Raw genomic sequence first — 20,874 nt, 5'->3', positions numbered from 1 at the left:
TCTCATAGAATACCTATCTTCTTCTACATTACCATGTAATCCTCCAAGGAGATTGAAGAGAAGATGGCCCCGCGACCTACTCTCGCCATAAGAGCAGCTATAGTAAGAGCACGTTATTGAAGTGACACCACTGAGTGCCTTCTCCGATCATATTCACGAAATTGTTATCTTACATCACATTTGCTTGTTGCAACAGTTGCAGTTGTGAATTTCAATAAAAGATTTCAACAAAAAAATTCAACAGCTTCCGAACTCTTCAACTGAAAATCCATCATTCCATCGTTAACACACAATTTGGCCATCAGACTATCCCAGACAGACCTTAATAATTCCTTTTGTTCTTGGCCTAGCCAAATCCCGTTGCACTAAATTTCTAAACTAAACTGTTCCAACGCTACAAACTGCTCATCACGTTCACAAGATCGCGTGGTAGACAAGGGGATCCTTTGAATTCACTTCATCGTATCCTAAGTTAGCCGACTCATGTACTGTTTGTAATCATATTTACTTGTTGCCAATAGACAGTTAGTTGTAAATAAATGAAGAGAGTGAAAAAGAAACAAGAGGAGAATAGATATTGTTCAAGAAAGCAATTATTTACTAGACAGGAGAGTCCCTGAATTAGTAATAATAATAATTATTATTATTTTTAAAAACCAAGCTATCATTATAAAGTATTTTTTCAATAATTTCAAAGGGTAATTCGAAGCTTGTTCAGTCAAATTGTTGAAAAGAGAGAGAAATATCTGAGAAGATCCTTGAGGGAATTTAACTTATTTGAAAATGAAGAAAACTTCAAAGAAGAAATAGTAGAAGACTTCTAGAAGAGGTCACGACAAAAACATGGCGCCTAAGAACTACTAATCTGTAACAAAGTAAAGGAACTTTGTTTTTTGCCTAATTTCATTAGAGATGTTGTCGAACCATTATTTTCTTTCTTACTTTTTGGTCTCCTTTATAGATTTGTTCCAAGTAATTAACCTTTGGAAAGGTTGTTGTTGATTTAGTTCAATTTTGTTTCCTTATCTCTGGAGTAAAATATTCCCTTTAATTAAATTTGTAAACTGATTTTTCTCTCCATTTTAGAATGAAGACTTCTTACTTCTAATTCCTTGATATAATCTGCTTTTAGTAAATAACGTGTCAAAGAACTCAAAAAATCTTTCCCATTTTCAAGCAGACATGACTTCAATGTCTTTTTAATATTGCATTAGAAAAATTAAACTTTATTGAGAAGAATCAAAGGCACATTATATTTTTAAATAAAAGATTTTAAGTAATATGCATATTAAAAACTATTTCTGGGCCCTTCATTAAGTCTAATCAATTTTAATATCTAAGCCAGGGGTCCCCAAACTTTTTACACAGGAAGCCAGTTCACTGTCCCTCAGACCGATGGAGGACCGGACTATAAAACGAACTATTTTAAAGTAAAAAAAACAAAACGGAAACAAACAGAATATTTTAAATAAAGAAAAGTTAATTTAAATCAACAAACTGCCCAGTATTCCTGTGGGAACTATGGGCCTGCTTTTGGCTAATGAGATGGTCAATGTCCGGTTTAGTTATAGTGCTTTGCCTTTCTTCCTACTTCTGCTGTTATTTTTGTTATTTTACACTGTTTTCGGAGCCGTGACGCGTCACGGAAGTAGTACTGTATATGAGCGACGCAGCGCTTTGCCGCACCGCCACTCCTCTCACTGACCACCAATGAAAGAGATGCCCCTTCCGGAAGTGCGGCGGGAGCCGGATGAATGTCCTCAGGGGGCCGCATCTGGCCCGCGGGCCGTAGTTTGGGGACCCCGGGTCTAAACCACATTAAAATTATTACTTGTCTTTACTAGGGCTGACGTCAGCACCCGGGCAAGTGCCCATATCGCTTCTAGTACTTTTCCCTGGTATATCCCTGGTACTTTTCCCTCTCTCCTCGAGCGGAAGATCCAGAAGGAGCAATTAATGAGAATCAAGAAGTTGTATTAACAAAGCACGAAATACCTGGTTTTAAAAAGAATGACTGCTAAAGAAGACGACGGCTAATCTGAAAATTTAACAAAATAATGTACATAATAATAATGTTGGACATAAATGATCGCACACTTCAATTACAACAAGCCCTATAAAAAAGCATCTTACGTTGTTGGGGATATGAGGGAGTTTGTGTATTTTAAGATCGAAAAGTATCTAGGAAGAAATGACACATTCCCTGATGGATTTGTGACATAATATCCAGATGATCTACGTCTCGTGGTATGCATATCTTAAGTTTGAAGCTTACGTTAACTGTTGCCATCAATCAATATGAATGTAAATTAAGAGTTCAAATTAGCGAGGGAATCGGTCCAGAAATAAAAACAAAAACTCGTCTTTTTTGCCAACGTTTCCACAAATACATTGTCTTCTTCAGGGCTTGTCGCGTATTGGTCACGAAACCAATATATATATTCAACATGAATGTATTTATTTATTTTTTTAAAAATCTTGTCGAATTTTCGTAGCCAGCCGCAGTAAATTTCCTTGTGGCCCCTACTCGGAAATAGACATTTGATGTGTACAAATAGGAGATGATTCAAGAGGAAACTAATGCTTTCAAGGACAACAGTTCGCTGAAGAAGTTTTCGACAATCGTATGCTGAAGAAGTAATTTGTTCCGTTAGAGAATAAAAGCTTTCTTATTCAAATTCACAGTGGGATGAAGGCAAATAATGAGCGATTCTCACAAAATGAACCAATCTGAGAAGTAAAGAATCAAAGAAAGGGTAAGGCAAAAAAATATATGAATGAATACCAACTTAAGAATTGAGGCAAAAAATATTTTGTGTAGCTATATATTTAAACGAAACAATTTATATGCAGATATTTGCAAAAAAGAAAATAGTCGTTTAATATATAGCGCTAGTTAACTAGGAAAAGGGTTTTGAGTAAATTGTAATAAAGCCGAAACTGGCAAAGATATTACCAAGATAATAATGTATTTCACGCATGACTTGTTTATTCTATAGCATTTTAAATTGCAATTCCAAACGCACTGTGCTATAACAGGGATGTTTTTAGAGGCATTATAGAATATTGTCCTGCATTACGCTTATTCTAGACGGCTTCCTGTAGTAAAGCGAGTGTAGTTTGTAATAGATTTTTTTGTTCAGCTTAAAAAGACATTTTATTATTGAAAATTTTTTGAAAGACTGGAATAATTTTAAAAGTAAACAATTCAAATAAGGGATTATTTACACTATTTCAGTTCGAAATAGCGATTTCTTATTCAAATTCACAGGGGGATGAAGGCAAATAATGAGCGATTCTCACAAAATGAACCAATCTGAGAATTCGACCTAGATAAATGGTGTTTTATATTACAAATTACTTACTGAAAGCTCATTAATGAGGAGGGATAGCCCAATTTTTCCAATTTAATTTGCCCTATCAAAGCACAGTATTTATTTTAACGTGCCTTTTTTCTTTGTCTAAACTCTAACCCAGTGGTTCTCAATTTTATTTCGTCTACCGCGCCCCACTTTGAGAATCAATTATTTTCTAGCGCACCCTAAAATGTTTTGGCTTTACTACATCTTAAAAACCACAATCGCAATCATTACTTTAATTTAATTATAGCGTGCCGTATGAGTCTTATCCTGTTTCTGAGTTCGAACTTATATTTTTAAAGGAGACTGTTCTAATGAGAGCAATTAAACGGCAACTTTATAAATAATATTTAGAAAAACTTTTATTTAAATTAAAACAAACATTTTATTTATTTTTTTTTAATCTTTTACTGCAATTTACCACTGCAACAGTTGTTGCAACAAGCAAATATGGTAAAAGAAACAAGAAATAGAAGAAAATCATGAGTAGAGAAGGCTTATAGTTTGTATTTGTATGCCGAATATAAATTACTAAAATAGATAGGAATTCCAAAAAACTCCTAACAATTTAGCAGAAATTTCACCCACCATCTTTTACCATTGAGTACCCTACATTGGATTTTCCTGGGTAATTGTTTTTCCAAAAAAAAGGTTATCGAACCACTCGTGAGTTCACTAAGTTTGAATTAAATAATTAGGGCCTTCTTTTTTAATCACAAAATTAGTTATAAATTGGCATTTTCTGTTGATGCTAAGTTACAATCAGGTTCTGTAAGAGTTTTACTCACTAAAATATCAAGTCTGAGCTGTGTGCGAGTTGTTGAACAATTTTTCTTTATAGTTTATTCAGTTATTTTTTTTACTTACTTTATTTCTTAGCAGTTATTTCCGGTAAAACAACTTGACTTCAGAATTTTGAGTTATTTTGTTGCAACAAGCAAATATGGTACCTGATAAAAAAAATAAAAGAAAATCACGAGTGGAGAAGGCACCCAGTGGTGCCACTCCAGTAACGTGCTTTGTTCTCACGATAAGAGAAGATCACGAGGCCATCTTCTCTTCAATCTCCTTAGAGGATTACCTGGTAATGTGGAGAAGATAGGTGTTCTATGAGAGGGTTACGATGAGCTGCTGTAGAGGAATGAAACTTGAAGAAACGAGTTTTAGCAATATCTGTAGTGAAAGGGATTTTGAGGTCATTATGGATAGTGAGGTTAGATACATAGAGCTTTAAGAAGTTTTCGAAGTATTTTTGACTGTAATGCCTGTGAGTTGGAACGCTTAGTCGATCCCCATACTTCGATGCCGTATGACCAAATAGGTCGCAGTAACTGTACATTTAAATTTAAATTTTAAAACTAATCTAATGTGAAGGATGAATCTGATGATTTTTAACAAGTTCGGTTAATATCAGGGTCGAATTTACTCCAAAAAACAGCTGGCAAGTCACCGCGTTCGGTAACATGTAAACGATTTCTCTTTCTAGTTAGCAGCGTTACCATAGCACTAAATCCACGTTTACTCAAATACGAAGATGGGAATGCTATCAAAAAGAATCGTTGAACATTCGACCACAATCCAGGGTACAATTGCGGGGATTGGCTTTTGTAGCCCAAAATTAGCGAAAAAGCGACTAAATAATCGATGTATTGTAGTAGGCAGGTTTTGATTTTAGTTTAAAATATTAGAAAAACACAAATAATCCATCGATACTCTTCTAAACCGCTTCAACATCCCCCTAATTTTCTCTGGACCCCTTTACCGCCTCTCTGTAAGCCTCCTCAAGGTGGCGTTATCGCCTACTTTGAGAAAAACTGCTCTAACCGAATAAGAAGATTGAATATGTTGTTGGCAACTTGTCAAATGCAGCCATATAAAACAATATATAGCAAAAGGCTAGTTGACAACTCATAAATGATCTATCTTTTTGGGGTTAGCTTTATTTTATTTTTTTCCAGAGTTGTACCCTTAATGTGTAACTAGTTCAAAGCACCACTCAAAGGGCAGCACATTAACACAACAGTTGGGTATAAAACTGTTGGAAATAATAATTTAAAAAAATAAATAGTTCCCCTCTCACTTAAAATTTCTCTTAATGCGCCATAAACTGTACCCACCCCACAGACAATACGAGAGCCCAGAAGCAGTAATGCCAACCCAACCATTGCCACAGCCTTCATAACAATAATAATAGTGCAAAATGTGTACAAGTGTTGGTAATTGTTTTGAAAAGTGTTTTTTTTTTCCGCCCCTTCACCCCATTCAAGGATACAGAAATATATTTTAGGGTGTACGCGGTTCGCATACATGAATAGTTTGCCTCGTGCAGAAATTCGAGAGATTATTTATAGCCAAACCACACTTCTACCACTCTATGCAGAGAGAGTCAGTTCTATGTCGAAACTAACTAAACATTATATCTATATCTGTTTAGAAGATATTATAAAAAGAAGGCTGTGGCACTTGACATGTTATAATTTAGGAACAGAATGCACTTAACGATAGACCGACAATCTCCTCTACTTTAATCTGAATCTACATTTTTATTTCTTTCTTTTGCAACTAGTTCTTCATAATTATTTTTCTTTCTTTACACCCACATCTCTCATCTGAAGTAAACCCTCTCATGACCTTTTTCTTACCACTTATTTTTTATAATTTTCAATTAAATGTGCTCCTTTGTCCACTTCACTCTCTTGGAGATAACTTTGATCTCAAATTAATTTTTTTTTTCCAGAACGCAGAAGTACCTTTATATTTTTGGTATTTTATTAAAGATAACGCCAAGAAAATTCTTAGTAAAAAATGAAATGCAAAAAAAAACAATAATTTTATATTTAAAATAGGAGAAGCAATCCAATTTCAAACCAAAGTACCATTAATACTAATTTAGTATTTTTAATTTTTTTTAAAGATAATTATTATATTATTTATTTTTGTTTATTCTCTCCTCCTGCTCTTCTTGCACCAGTTCAAACCACAGAAATGACAGCACGCCACGTTCACTCTCCGGCGGGGCTCCAGTCCACCTGTCTCTTCAACAGCAATCCTCTTCCTTGTACAGATCTGGAGCGCTACCTTGGGCTCTACATAGACAAACGACTCACTAGGAACCCACACACTAGACTTAAAAGACAAGCAATGACGAAACGTGCGAAACTGCTTTTTCAGACTACTTGGACGACGCTCTAAATTGCCCATTGAACTGAAACGTTTAATACCACAAACCTATGTGGAGTTACGGACTAGAGCTGTGGGGTTCAGCTAAACCTACAAACATACGGACAGTACAGGACATCTCAATCAAAACTACTGCCGACAGATAGCTGACGCTCCATTCTACGGTGACTAACCTCACTCTTCACCAAGACCTCAACATTCCCTTCATAGACCAACACGCCATGACTAAATACCAAAAATTCCATACTACTCTTTCGACTACCTCTAATCCTCTTGTACAGTCTCTCGCCTCCTCTGACATCCCTAATCCTGCTCGCCGACTGAATCGCCAGTGGCCTCGCGACTTCCTCGCAGTCTGAAGGCCTAAAAATCATATCCTGCAGAGAGTGCTACCGCTGGGCAGTTTCTTTCCTCCTGCCTTTCACGCATCCATTTATCCTTCATTCTCCCTATTTACTTATTGTATATTATATTACACAAATTGTAAATAACGCAATGTATTATAAAAATAATATATATATTTATATGATACTTTAACTCAAAATAAAGTTCCGAATAATTGCAAACTTCATTACAAAGATCCAAAAATGATTCAGTTTTCCTTTAAAAAAATACAGATAAACCCAAATATTTTTTGGATAAGTTAATTTTGTGCAGTTTTAGCTAGTATTCACTTTGAAAATAAAAACTATTTTTCTTCATCAAATCTATTCAGATTAACTTCGAAAGTGAAATCAAAATGCTGTTTGTCTGGTTTCATGGGTAATGTTAGTGTTATTTAATATCCAAAATTAGAATTAGAATAGAGTTGGACCTTCTCCTCAAGATCGCCTCAAACAAGGATGCATTGTGCTGGGGCTGTGAATATGTGTAATAGAGAGTTAAGAATAAATGTATGTAGTAGTGCTTTGATTATTTATGTAAATGTAAGGTAGCGTGAGGATAAAGTGAGGTAACGAACCGAACACTTAACATTTAATAATTAACATAGGATTCATTCTAATCATAAATTAACTATCAATGTATTATAACTATAATTCATTTCATAACTATAGTTATGAAATGAATGGTCCAATTTTGGTTTGAACACCTTGTTTTTCAGGTATCCCCAAATGAAATATTTCATAGGTGTCAAATTCGATGAACGAGGTGGCCACTGAAACGTCCCCAAACTCGATATAAATCAAAAAAGTTAACGAAATATTTTCCTGAAGTAGAAGAAAGTAAAATCTAGATCATTGAAAGTAAAAGAGCACCATTTTATGTACTGGATAACTGTGCTTTTATTGGTGAGGGAGAGTCATCAGCTACAGTCCGCCTACTTCACACATCCCGTTCGCCAATGAGATTAGCCAATCGTTTTTGGTAATTATTTCTAGAAAAAATACTATTTAAATCTTTTTTACTAATTTTTCTCCCATAGGTATTTGATAAACTATCGAATAATGCAATAAAAATTGATATCGTAAAAATATAAAAAAAAAACATGTTTTGAACATTATATTTCCGGTTACACACTTCTAATGTAATGCAGAATCAAAAAAGTTAATGAAATATTTTCCTGGAGTAAAAGAAAGTAAAATATAGATCATTGAATGAAAGTGAATGAGCACCATTTTATGTACTGGATAACTGTGCTTTTATTGGTTAGGGAGTGGCTTACGGTGCCATACGTCATCAGCTACTTCACACATCCCGTTCGCCAATGAGATTAGCCAATCGTTTTTGGTAATTATTTCTAGGAAAAATACTATTTAAATTTTTTTTACTAATTTTTCTCCCATAGGTATTTGATAAACTATCGAATAATGCAATAAAAATTGATATCGTAAAAATATCAAAAAAAAACATTTTTTGAACATTATATTTCCGGTTACACTCTTCTAATGTAATGCAGAATCAAAAAAGTTAATGAAATATTATCCAGGAGCAAAAGAAAGTAAAATATAGATCATTGAATGAAAGTGAATGAGCACCATTTTATGTACTGGATAACTGTGCTTTTATTGGTTAGGGAGTGGCTTACGATGCCATACGTCATCAGCTACTTCACACATCCCGTTCGCCAATGAGATTAGCCAATCGTTTTTGGTAATTATTTCTAGGAAAAATACTATTTAAATTTTTTTTACTAATTTTTCTCCCATAGGTATTTAATAAACTATCGAATAATGCAATAAAAATTGATATCGTAAAAATATAAAAAAAAAACATGTTTTGAACATTATATTTCCGGTTACACACTTCTAATGTAATGCAGAATCAAAAAAGTTAATGAAATATTTTCCTGGAGTAAAAGAAAGTAAAATATAGATCATTGAATGAATGTGAATAAGCACCATTTTATGTACTGGATAACTGTGCTTTTATTGGTTAGGGAGTGGCTTACGATGCCATACGTCATCAGCTACTTCACACATCCCGTTCGCCAATGAGATTAGCCAATCGTTTTTGGTAATTATTTCTAGGAAAAATACTATTTAAATTTTTTTTACTAATTTTTCTCCCATAGGTATTTAATAAACTATCGAATAATGCAATAAAAATTGATATCGTAAAAATAAAAAAAAAAAACATGTTTTGAACATTATATTTCCGGTTACACACTTCTAATGTAATGCAGAATCAAAAAAGTTAATGAAATATTTTCCTGGAGTAAAAGAAAGTAAAATATAGATCATTGAATGAATGTGAATAAGCACCATTTTATGTACTGGATAACTGTGCTTTTATTGGTTAGGGAGTGGCTTACGGTGCCATACGTCATCAGCTACTTCACACATCCCGTTCGCCAATGAGATTAGCCAATCGTTTTTGGTAATTATTTCTAGGAAAAATACTATTTAAATTATTTTTACTAATTTTTCTCCCATAGGTATTTGATAAACTATCGAATAATGCAATAAAAATTGATATCGTAAAAATATCCAAAAAAAACATGTTTTGAACATTATATTTCCGGTTACACACTTCTAATGTAATGCAGAATCAAAAAAGTTAATGAAATATTTTCCTGGAGTAAAAGAAAGTAAAATATAGATCATTGAATGAATGTGAATAAGCACCATTTTATGTACTGGATAACTGTGCTTTTATTGGTTAGGGAGTGGCTTACGGTGCCATACGTCATCAGCTACTTCACACATCCCGTTCGCCAATGAGATTAGCCAATCGTTTTTGGTAATTATTTCTAGGAAAAATACTATTTAAATTTTTTTTACTAATTTTTCTCCCATAGGTATTTGATAAACTATCGAATAATGCAATAAAAATTGATATCGTAAAAATATCCAAAAAAAACATGTTTTGAACATTATATTTCCCGTTACACACTTCTAATGTAATGCAGAATCAAAAAAGTTAATGAAATATTTTCCTGGAGTAAAAGAAAGTAAAATATAGATCATTGAATGAATGTGAATAAGCACCATTTTATGTACTGGATAACTGTGCTTTTATTGGTTAGGGAGTGGCTTACGGTGCCATACGTCATCAGCTACTTCACACATCCCGTTCGCCAATGAGATTAGCCAATCGTTTTTGGTAATTATTTCTAGGAAAAATACTATTTAAATTCTTTTTACTAATTTTTCTCCCATAGGTATTTGATAAACTATCGAATAATGCAATAAAAATTGATATCGTAAAAATATCCAAAAAAAACATGTTTTGAACATTATATTTCCGGTTACACACTTCTAATGTAATGCAGAATCAAAAAAGTTAATGAAATATTATCCAGGAGCAAAAGAAAGTAAAATATAGATCATTGAATGAATGTGAATGAGCACCATTTTATGTACTGGATAACTGTGCTTTTATTGGTTAGGGAGTGGCTTTCGGTGCCATACGTCATCAGCTACTTCACACATCCCGTTCGCCAATGAGATTAGCCAATCGTTTTTGGTAATTATTTCTAGGAAAAATACTATTTAAATTTTTTTTACTAATTTTTCTCCCATAGGTATTTGATAAACTATCGAATAATGCAATAAAAATTGATATCGTAAAAATATCCAAAAAAAACATGTTTTGAACATTATATTTCCCGTTTCACACTTCTAATGTAATGCAGAATCAAAAAAGGTAACGAAATAACGATTTAAACTATATTTGATATATTTTTTTTTAAAGTAGATATTTTAGGGTAATCAACAAAGGCAAATTAGAATAGAGTTAGATAGCTGTGCGCCATTTTACGATAATTATTTAATAAATAAAATCTTATTACAAATATAAATAATTCTATCATTTTACTTACATTGACGTGAACACCTGGATATGGAAACAGTTTATGTGGAGGATCTTCTGAGGGTGTATATCTGTAGAATTCAAAATTACCACGGTACCATTTAACATAGCAAAGTGGCGATGTGCCCAGATCGTAGGAACAGATCATCATAACTCGACCACCTCTGTGGGGCATTTCCGGGATTAATTTCAGACCTAATCCTTCAAGACTGGATGCATCTGCAAGCAAAACAACATGGTATCAGATAATATTAACCAACATTATACTCGTACATCGTAGACTAGCTGTCTAAAACATCATGCAAGTGTTATCTTCTAACTTACACGATTTTGAGGATATAGAAGACAAAAAGCTTTAGAATTTGAAGTAGTCGGATTTTTTAGTTTGGATCTGTACTTAATAACTATATTATCTGCTTTTGTTTTTTCCTTTAGTATTTTATAATTTGTTTTAATTCATAGCTTTGGTTTAAATGTAGTTGAAGTACATTCCGAGGCTTACTTTAGAGGAATAATTTAAGTTTTGAAAAAAGGGAATATTGCCCACTTCCGCTGAGTGTTGTGTCTATCAGTTACTAAAATAGATAAAGTTGTTTGTAACTTTAGATCACCATAAATTATACTTCAACAAATTAGGCATTAATACTGTACTGTCGAGGCTTTTAAAGCCTAATAAACGTTATAACAGTCAATACCATTTATTCATGTCTTTCAAAATTTTATATCATGTTTTCAAGAAAGCCAAAATATTTGAAGTAGTGAAGGGCAAACACGAAGGACTCCATAGCCAAACAAGGCCCTCGTTACTTCCGTCTGGATAAAAAAGAGAAACAAGTTTCCTGAACTCGGCCTTGCTCACATACTCAGAGGCTCTCCGTTTCTTCTCATAAGATAGGTAACATCCGTTAAATTATCAGCCCAGTGATGGCAGTGACCTTATGTTTATAATGGAAGGATTGAGAGCTGAGATTTTTGCGCAACTTTTTTTGTGCAATTTGTAACCTTTGACTTCCTTATTTTAAGACAGCCTACTTTAAAAATTGACTATTGGTCCATCTAAAAGAGTTTTCAATGAATTAAACAACTTGATAAACTAACACTGTTGAGTGCTCGTGAACACGTTTTCTTGTAAAACAAACGTAATTTTTCGTACAAAGATAAACTGAATCCTGGAAAATTATATACCGTTTGAAAGCCCATTAAACTAGGAAACATTTATAAAAAGTGCCAGCACCTACGTCTGATAATGATCACGTAAGGGCCTAATGAGTTTTCTTAAAAATTTCGATTACTTTTATTTTCCCAGATTCCGGAGGAAGATTGAGGCTGTTTGGAGAATAGGTGTGCTTTGAAATAGTATCAATTTTTAGGAAATTTATCTGTCTTTCTAACCGTGTCATCAGAATCGAATTCGGACTAAACTTTTCTGAGTAATAACATTTTTATTGCAAAAAAAGTAATGATTTAAAAAAAAAAAATTTAAAGTGACGTCACTCAAGAACAGTGGAAAATATGAAGTTGGCCAATACGTAATTGAACTCCACTTAAGATCCACTACACACAGCAGGCCTATGGACATTACTTACTGGTTCACCCTGTATAGATTTTCTCAAAACTACAACTCTGGCATCCAAAACTATGAATTTAATCCACCATGGAATCGACTAACTTAGCCTAAGAGATGAGAAAAGAGTATATACGAGTATATAGAGTATATACGTATATATTTTTTTTTACATTTCTTCTTCATAAAAATTATTAATGTAATCAGATGCAGTACAACTCCAACCATTTGCATAAAAGTAAGAATAAAATAATCATTTCAAAAGGTTTACAAAATAGAAAGGAAAAAATAAACCATAACCCGAAAAAAACCAAACAAACAAACGCGTAAAGAAATATCTAAATCTGGCTATTTGAATCCGGCTCTACAGTACGGACTTCCGGAAGTAAAGTCACTGAAGCGAGGATAAAGCCTAGAGAAAAGGGAATATTCCTTTCAACTTCCTGGCTTAACGGTTAAACGCAAAATAAAGAGAAGTATAAAGTTGTTTAAGAGGTAAAGAATGCTAACATTTCTCTGTTGGGAGGTGTACCAGGGAGTATTCGCTCTCACAATCGGAGAGAGGAAACACAGAGAGATGGAGGCGAGAATTCATGCTTTGCCTTAAGGGTGCTTGTAAACAATGGTTCATAGAGAGAAAGACACCGACGAAATGTGATTTGCATTTGAAATGACTCTTCAGTTGCTTTTACATCGCAGCTAGGTGATTTTATATAAATGTTAATAACAGTTATGGAAGCTCAAAACTTTCTAATACAGCCATCATTTGAGTGTCAAAAGTTTTAGATGTGTGTTAAAACTTTACAGGTCAAAATAATAATACACCAACATAACCTGTAGGAGGTAGGTTCTACATTACAATTAAAAGTCGTTCCAACTAACAGACAATAATACTTTAGATGTTTGTTCCTAAATTAATCTAATGCTAATGAATATCGTTTGGATTATCGATACGATATTTATAAGGCACTGTATTTGTAGGCCTATAATTAATTCTGTACTCCAAGACTGCGTAATTTTTGTATTCCATTACAAACTTTTGTAAACCACTTATTTCATACTTCAACTAAAATATATCAATAACTTAACAACTAGAGGGGACCTGAACCTCTTCTGAGAGAGTCTGCCATTCTTCTCCGTAAACTTTCTTAGTCCGTCTCCTCATACCTGCCCCACGGAGATCATCTTCCATATCGTATTCTGGCTTCTCCATATCGCTGTACATCTTCTTCCTGGGAAATCAATCAGGTTACATTCATTCGCTGTACATGGTCAAGCCATCGCAAACCTTTCCCCCAGTCCAGAATTTCTTTTAGGATTCGTAAGAGTTATAATTTACTTCTTTTTTTTTTTTTTCAAGATAAATTTGTCAGCCACATCGCTCAACCATCCTTCTTGAAGGACCAAAAGATTTAATACTGGGGCGCACTACTCTGAATGGAATTGCTGTCACTATGAACTCTCTTTATCTATTCGCAGTAGAACTGCAGATTGACTTGGATCTGCAGACGCTGCCGTTGGCTTAAAAAGGTCAGCTCATCCACTGCCACCGTTAAAATGTTACTTGCTGTCATCAAGTAGCTTGCAGACCATTCTTTGACGTAATTCGCTACGTAAAAACAGGGCTACTATGGGGAAGCAGTACTCTTGTAACTTGCTGGTGGAACTGAATCGTAAAATAAGTTTTCAGCTATCACATGTATATTATACATTATACATAATATTATTATATATATTTTTCGAAAACGTTTTGTCTTTAAACGTTATTTGTGCACTACGTAAATTTGTGTCAGATGTGCAATCTGCTAAAAACTTCTCAACCTTGTATTACTAATTATTCTGACATAAACTTATACTTACTCGTAGATTTGTACCTCAAAAATTTCTCTTAAAAATTATATTAGGAGAATTCTTCGGCGTTATTGTAGCAAACTTTTACATACAAAGCAATACAGTAATATATAAGCCGTTCACTGCACAAATCGATTAACTCCACTTTTTGAAATATTATTTTAAATTTAAGTGTCAAAGCACTTGGTTCAGTCATAGCTTTTTATATTTATAATAAATTGCCCAAATAATAAAGATTAACACCATTAAATGGCATAAAATTTGTTTGGCCAATGAATAATAAATAATTTATTTCAGAAGCCATTTTGATTAACTCCGTGCTCTAATATAAATCGTTGCTATAATTCCAACTCAAATTCAGTAGCAGGAGCTGAATGATAACGGTAAATTTATTTGAATTTATATTATAAACAGGAATTTTTTAAAAATACTGTGCATTATTCCATCGCATTTTTCCCCTTTTTTGTTTCATGGAGTTAATCAATTAATATTATAATACAGTATTTAAAAGAATGACAAAGCTTTCTGAGCTCTGTTAGGAGATTTTTTTAAAACCAGTAACCTGGAAACAAGGCAGACTAAATTCTGAAGGATATGTGATGTTTTCATTAAATGAAAGACTTCCGAGATAAGGTACTCTCGCTGCGAATGCGGCATTAATGGTGGTACAAACATGATACTGGCTGAGCGCACTATGGAAGGCCAAGTAATTGATTATTGGCATTATACTGACAAATGGATAGGCCATATCGCTTGGCGCCCAGCATTACTCCATCTAAATCATCTTGATTAGTATCTTTGGAGTTCAATGTACAAACAGCTTGCTGATATGTACTACATCGAAAAAGTATTTGATGCTGCCAATCAAATTCTTGATAATAATATGGTAGAGGTGTTTACGTTTATACTTTGTAGCTTGCAAATTATCCAATTAGAGCATATTCTGTGTTAAAAAGATTTTACTGTTTAAAAATAGAAATTTACTAACGATTTTCATTGGTAAATAATAGTTAAAATGTAAGTTCGTCTAAATAAAACTTTGATTAGTTGTAGTTTTTTAATTAATCGAAATAGAACCTTATGCTCGTATAAGATTTTTAATTTGAAATTATTTCTAAAATAGTCCCTGAAGTTTTTATATTCATCGTAAGAGAGTTCCATTTTGCTCAATGTTCCATTTTACGATGTAAGTATCGAAATCGTAGTTATTAATTTCGGCTTGGAAGTAACGTTTTCCTTCAAAAACATAATTAAATTAATATTTTTAATTATTTAGATGAATAGAAAGATCTCCTTTTGAAAATATTACCCAGAATGCTGACTTTCAGCTATAATGTAAAAGGAGGTACGAAGAAAAGAGGTAAATGCGGGCTGCCAGTGGATATTCAGTAGCTCTAGAGTCTCTTCTGTACAATTTACCAGGGCACCCACCTCTTGCATACCATGCCATAACCTTTACAATGTGCTGCGTAAGTATGATAAAGGAAATCTTGCTTCTCGCTCCAAACTAAGAATGATATTACTCATGTATGTCACTTATTTAGTGCTAAAAAACCTTACGAACTTTATATATGAACACAATTTGTCATGCGATAAATCATGTAACACTTGGCGAAAATCTGAAAGATTCTTAAAGATCATTTGGGGAATGCTTGTTATAAATGGTGAATGACTAGATTTAAGAAGATAAATTTAAGATGTTTGTCTTTCTCTCTAAAATTGAACCAATTAAAATGAAATTTAAAGCGATTCATTTTATAAGCATCCATTTTTTTTTTTTTTCTAAAATTAATTTCAAAAGACTCTTTTACCTTCTATTACTGCGACCTATTTGGTCATAAGGCATCGATGTATGGGGATCGACTAAGCGTTCCAACTCTCTACGCCACCAGACATTACAGTCAAAAATAATTCGAAAACTACTTAACGCTCCTTTCTACGTATCTAACCTCACTATCCATAATGAACTCAAAATTCCTTTCATTCAAGACCTTGCTAAAACTCGTTTTCTCAAAATTCACTTCTCTATCACAGCTCACCCTAACCCTCTAATCGAAAAACTATCTTCTTCTGCAATACCAGGTGATCCTCCTAGAAGATTGAAGAGAAGATGGCCTCGCGATCTACTGCCATCATAAGAGAAGACTAACATACGTATGTCCACTATAATGGAGTAGCACTACTGGGTGCCTTCTCCGCTCGTATATCCTGATATTTTTTTATCATGTACCACACTTACGTGTTGCAATAATTGTTGCAGTTGTAAATTTCAATAAAAGATTAAAAAAAAAAAAAAAATAATTTACCGAAATTCACAACTGCAGTCGAAAGTTGCCCCTGCAACAAATAAATCAAAAGACTGAAAATGAGCCTCTCCAATGAGTCAATTATTGAACTGTACCACCTGCAACGCCGTTTAAATCGATGGTTGTGATTGTCAGGAAGAGTAAAAGATGGAAGCTGGGACAATGAGAGGATCAGGATATGCGGATAGTCGAGAATAAAACTTCTTGTCGCGGGCGTAGATTAGGTCTTGAATAAAAGGTACTTTTAGATCGGAGTGAATGGTTCTGTTTAAAGACGTACTAGTATGAAGCTATGAAGTCATCCTGTGTACAATTTGTGACTGTAGTGTTTGGAGTCCGGTAGATGTTTGGCGGAATCCCAACAGTTCGAGTCCGAAAATCCAAATCGGTTTTAGAAAAAGCGTTGAACATAAATGCTTTGTTTTTTAGGCTTCAATTTTGATCTGTCAAGAAGTCTAGCCAGTAGATAGAAACATTCTGTCCACCCGTCCTCTTCAACAGCAGTCCTCTTCCTTGGTACAGTTCTGGAGCACTACCTTGGGCTCTCTTCATAGACAAACGACCCACGTGGAACCCTCATTCTAGACTTAAAAGACAAGCAATGACGAAACGTGCGAAACTACTTTACAGACTTCTTGAACGACGCTCCAAATTACCCAATGAACTCAAACGATTAATATACAGTACTATACTTAAACCTAAGTGGACTTACGGACTAGAGCTGTGAGGTTCAGCCAAACCTACAAACATACAGACTGTAGACATTTCAATCAAAACTACTCCGACAAATAGTTGACGCTCCTTTCTACGTGACTAACCTCACCCTTCACAACGACCTCACCATTCCCTTCATAGACTAAGGGTTCGTTCACAACGGAGCTGTGAGCATAGATGATAGCGGAGATGATAGCAGTGATGCATCAGCGCTTATAGAATAACCTAGTACATTCTTATGTGAGCGTGCACAACGAAGCTTCGACTAGTGACTCATACTCGCTGGTATAAACGAGCATAGATGATAGAATTGAATTTTTCATTTTTCTGCTAGCTGAACTCCAGTATCGGAGCTTCAAAATGGACGTCGAAAAATTATTTAGTGCTGTCTTTACTCATTATTTTTGGTTATTATTTTATTATTTACTTTTAAACAATATTTTGTTTTTTAAATCGTGCTTACATTTATTTTCATGTGTATTTATTTGTTTTTTTTTTCTCAATAAAATCATTACTAACCTAAGAGTAATCACTAGTTTTTCTTCTATGGTTATAGGATTTCAATGACAATTTTTCCGTTTTCTTAATTTTGACCTTATTTTTTCTAAAATATAGTCGAATGTAGGTGGACCCATCCTCACATATTCGATCCGGATAATTTCTAAGTTCCTTATATAAATGGTGAAATTCACCCAAAGTACTTCGTTTTTTATTTATGGGATGTACAAGATATTTTCTAAAGCGTTTTTTCTTTAAAATATACCTTTTTGTTGCTGCTGAACATAAAAACTCTTCTTCACTACTCGGGCATGTTGCATGTATCACAGCTCTGTTGTGCACACTAATCAGCGATTATATTTTACTCTATCAGTTATCATCTCTGCTATCATCTATACTCACAGCTCCGTTGTAAACGTACCCCAACTCGCCAAGACTAAATACCAAAAGTTCCATACTGCTCTCTCTACTTGCTCCAATCCTCTTGTACTGTCTCTCGCCTGAACTGTCTGTTCTAGATAACCAGATGGATAAGATACAGACTTATCTCAATTAACTGGATTGAGAATAGCAGAAGGATGTTATCGGATCTCTAAGATCAACACACCAGCTAATGATCGGCTGTTGGAAATTCAATAACCTTCGTTTGTAACTTCGCTACAAAGTATTAGCTATCAACCATTTCCCTTATCGCCAAAATAATCGACTCTAAATGTGTAAAGAAATGTACCTAATGTTCTGCTGGAGTGCTAACCGAACAGTTAGGTTGGTTTCAAGAAAAAAGGAAAACCTTATGAAAATCTGTATAAATGGTGTATAAACAAACAAAATAAAACTTTGCACTCAAACAAATAACCAGCTAGTTTTGAAAACACAAAGAGGAGTTACAACTTTCAAAAGCCAGAAGCTAGAGTGAAAGAATAAACATATGTATGAGTCAAAGACTGCCTGGGGCTATGCTAAACCAAAATAGTTGAACGTATCAACTGCCAGGGTAGCTCCAACTTTACCTTCATCGTTATACGATATTTATATGAAGGGTTCTCCTTGTAAAATTGATACTCTAGAAGTTACTGTATCATTCTGTTAACCAAATACCCCCCAGAAATATTCTATTATGTTTATTCTATAGTAATTATGATCTAGTTATCAACTGCTGTGGATTACTGGAAAAAATAACTAACCTAAAATTATTTTCCTCCATTTCTGCCTTAACACTGCGTTGCCAATCCGAAGTCAATTTGACGCCAAAAAAAAATAGGAATGGTCTCTGTTTCCCCACATCTCATAGCTATCTCAAAAATCTCTTAGATATGCTATCCCCACTCTCTCACCATTTGATAGTCACGAGCTGAAGACCATGAAATTCTTAGTTTCTTTTTGCAGATTAGTTTACTTGAATCATAAGAGTCATTTCGACTCCTGATTAGTAATATAAGTAGATTTTCTGTCATTAACTTGACTCCAGATTATTGCCTAAATGCTTATTTGACAAGTTTACATAATTTTCATAGAAAGTATTAAGGCACAAAAAAGCCTCTTTCTAGAATTGATTTTCTGTCCAAATTGCAGCAAAAACTTGTAGCGAATTGGGTAATTTCCGATCTGTGTCAACAGCGCTCAGTAAGTGAAAAAATAGTGAATGTAATTAAAAAAATGAAAATGTCCCTGATCAGAAGGCAGTCAATCAGGATTCTAGAAAATACTGAAATTACTGCGATCCTAAGTTGAAGTTAATTCCTTCTGCGTGAAATATTAAAGCCGATTTGTGGTGTTTTCGTTCTTAATTCCTATTCCTTCTCATCCTTTAATGCAAATTTTATTATTAAAATTAAAATCAGTATGAAAAAATATAAACATAAATTATGGAGCCAATATGACTCCACATTGGCAATAATTGACTAAGTTCGAGCTTTGGCAATGTAGTGTTATATGAGTTCTACTTAGTAACAAATTATACTAAAGTGATTCATTCACAAAAGTCAAAATATTTTAGATGATCTGGTATAAATTAGCTTTTAATTCTTTTTAAATTAACTAAATTAATTAAAACTGGTAGAAAAACTAATATATTTAGCACCCAAAAGCATTTATTAAAACTGTCCGGTAGGACAGTTGTATAAGGGTTGATCGTCAAAAACTGCACGAAAAAGTGTAACGTTGAAAAACACCCAACTTTGACAATTTTTTTCTCTTTTTCTATAAAAGATAAAATTCCCAAATTTTCTTTAAAATAAAGGGCAAACCCTCCTTTATAACTGTAATTTTTTTGTAACAACCCAGATCTAATAGGTTTTGAGAAAAAAGTTGCTGAAAATGAGCAAAAACGGCATTTTCAGAAATTGTTGTTCTTGTTCTTGTTCTTCTTGTTGTTGTTGTTACCTTTTTTGTAAACTGCGTAGCGCCTAAACGCGCGAACCGATTTTCATTCGATTCAGGAATTTATGTAGATGTCCCTTTTGGGGGTCTCGACGCTGTACATCGAATGGGAAAGGAGTTAGCCCCCTTTATGTAAGGCCTCCTCCAAAATTATTATTACTAATTACTCTGTAAATATTGGCCCGATTTTGATAAAATTTGGTAGGATGATAGGGTTATGGCTTCCCTACGTAACATTAAAGCGACGATCTGCTCTTACACTTGTTAAGGGGAAGTATAGAAATCGTTTCAAATTACCGACACGTGAACCGATTTTCATGAATGAAGTGTCATTCGAATCAAAATTTTGTACAGATTTGCACTGTAAAAGTCTCGATGCTATGCCTCTTAAGGAGGGGAGTTTGCCCCACCAAGTAAGGCCCTTTCTAAAACTATTATTACCAATATTTCTATAACGGTTAGTCCGATTTCGATAAAATTTAGCACGAAGAAGTGATTAAAGCTCCTCTACGTGGCTGTGAAGTGCCATCGTGCTCTTACACCTACTAAGAGGAAGTACTGCAATCGTTAAAATTATCAATGAGTCAACCGATTTACATCAATGAATTGTCGTTCGATTCAAAATCTTTCCCTCTTTGCCTTTGATGGAAAAGCATAAGGATCTGTGACATCTAATAAATTCTAAAAAATGTGAAGGAAAAGTTAATGCAGCAAAATTATTTAAATTATATCAACTAAGCATGAATGAAATGTTGGGTACTCGCTGATTTGT

The 20,874-nt window shown here is 33.9% G+C and overlaps 1 protein-coding gene across 6 annotated transcripts in view; it reads right to left on the bottom strand.

The window, feature by feature from the left end:
- The window catches only part of LOC141458565 (uncharacterized), a 714,168-nt gene that overhangs the window by 200,383 nt on the left and 492,911 nt on the right, over window positions 1-20,874 (bottom strand). For all 6 annotated transcript variants that reach the window (XM_074136741.1, XM_074136740.1, XM_074136739.1 and 3 more), the window contains exon 2: window positions 10,801-11,009. In XM_074136741.1, the coding sequence (XP_073992842.1) occupies window positions 10,801-11,009 (209 nt within the window). The remainder of the gene's footprint in view (window positions 1-10,800; window positions 11,010-20,874) is intronic.

This window comes from Rhodnius prolixus, unplaced genomic scaffold (assembly GCF_049639745.1).
Source record: "Rhodnius prolixus isolate KJV_2025 unplaced genomic scaffold, Rpr scaffold_5, whole genome shotgun sequence".
NCBI classification, from domain to species: domain Eukaryota; kingdom Metazoa; phylum Arthropoda; class Insecta; order Hemiptera; family Reduviidae; genus Rhodnius; species Rhodnius prolixus.
This window is presented reverse-complemented; position numbering and strand designations above follow the sequence as displayed.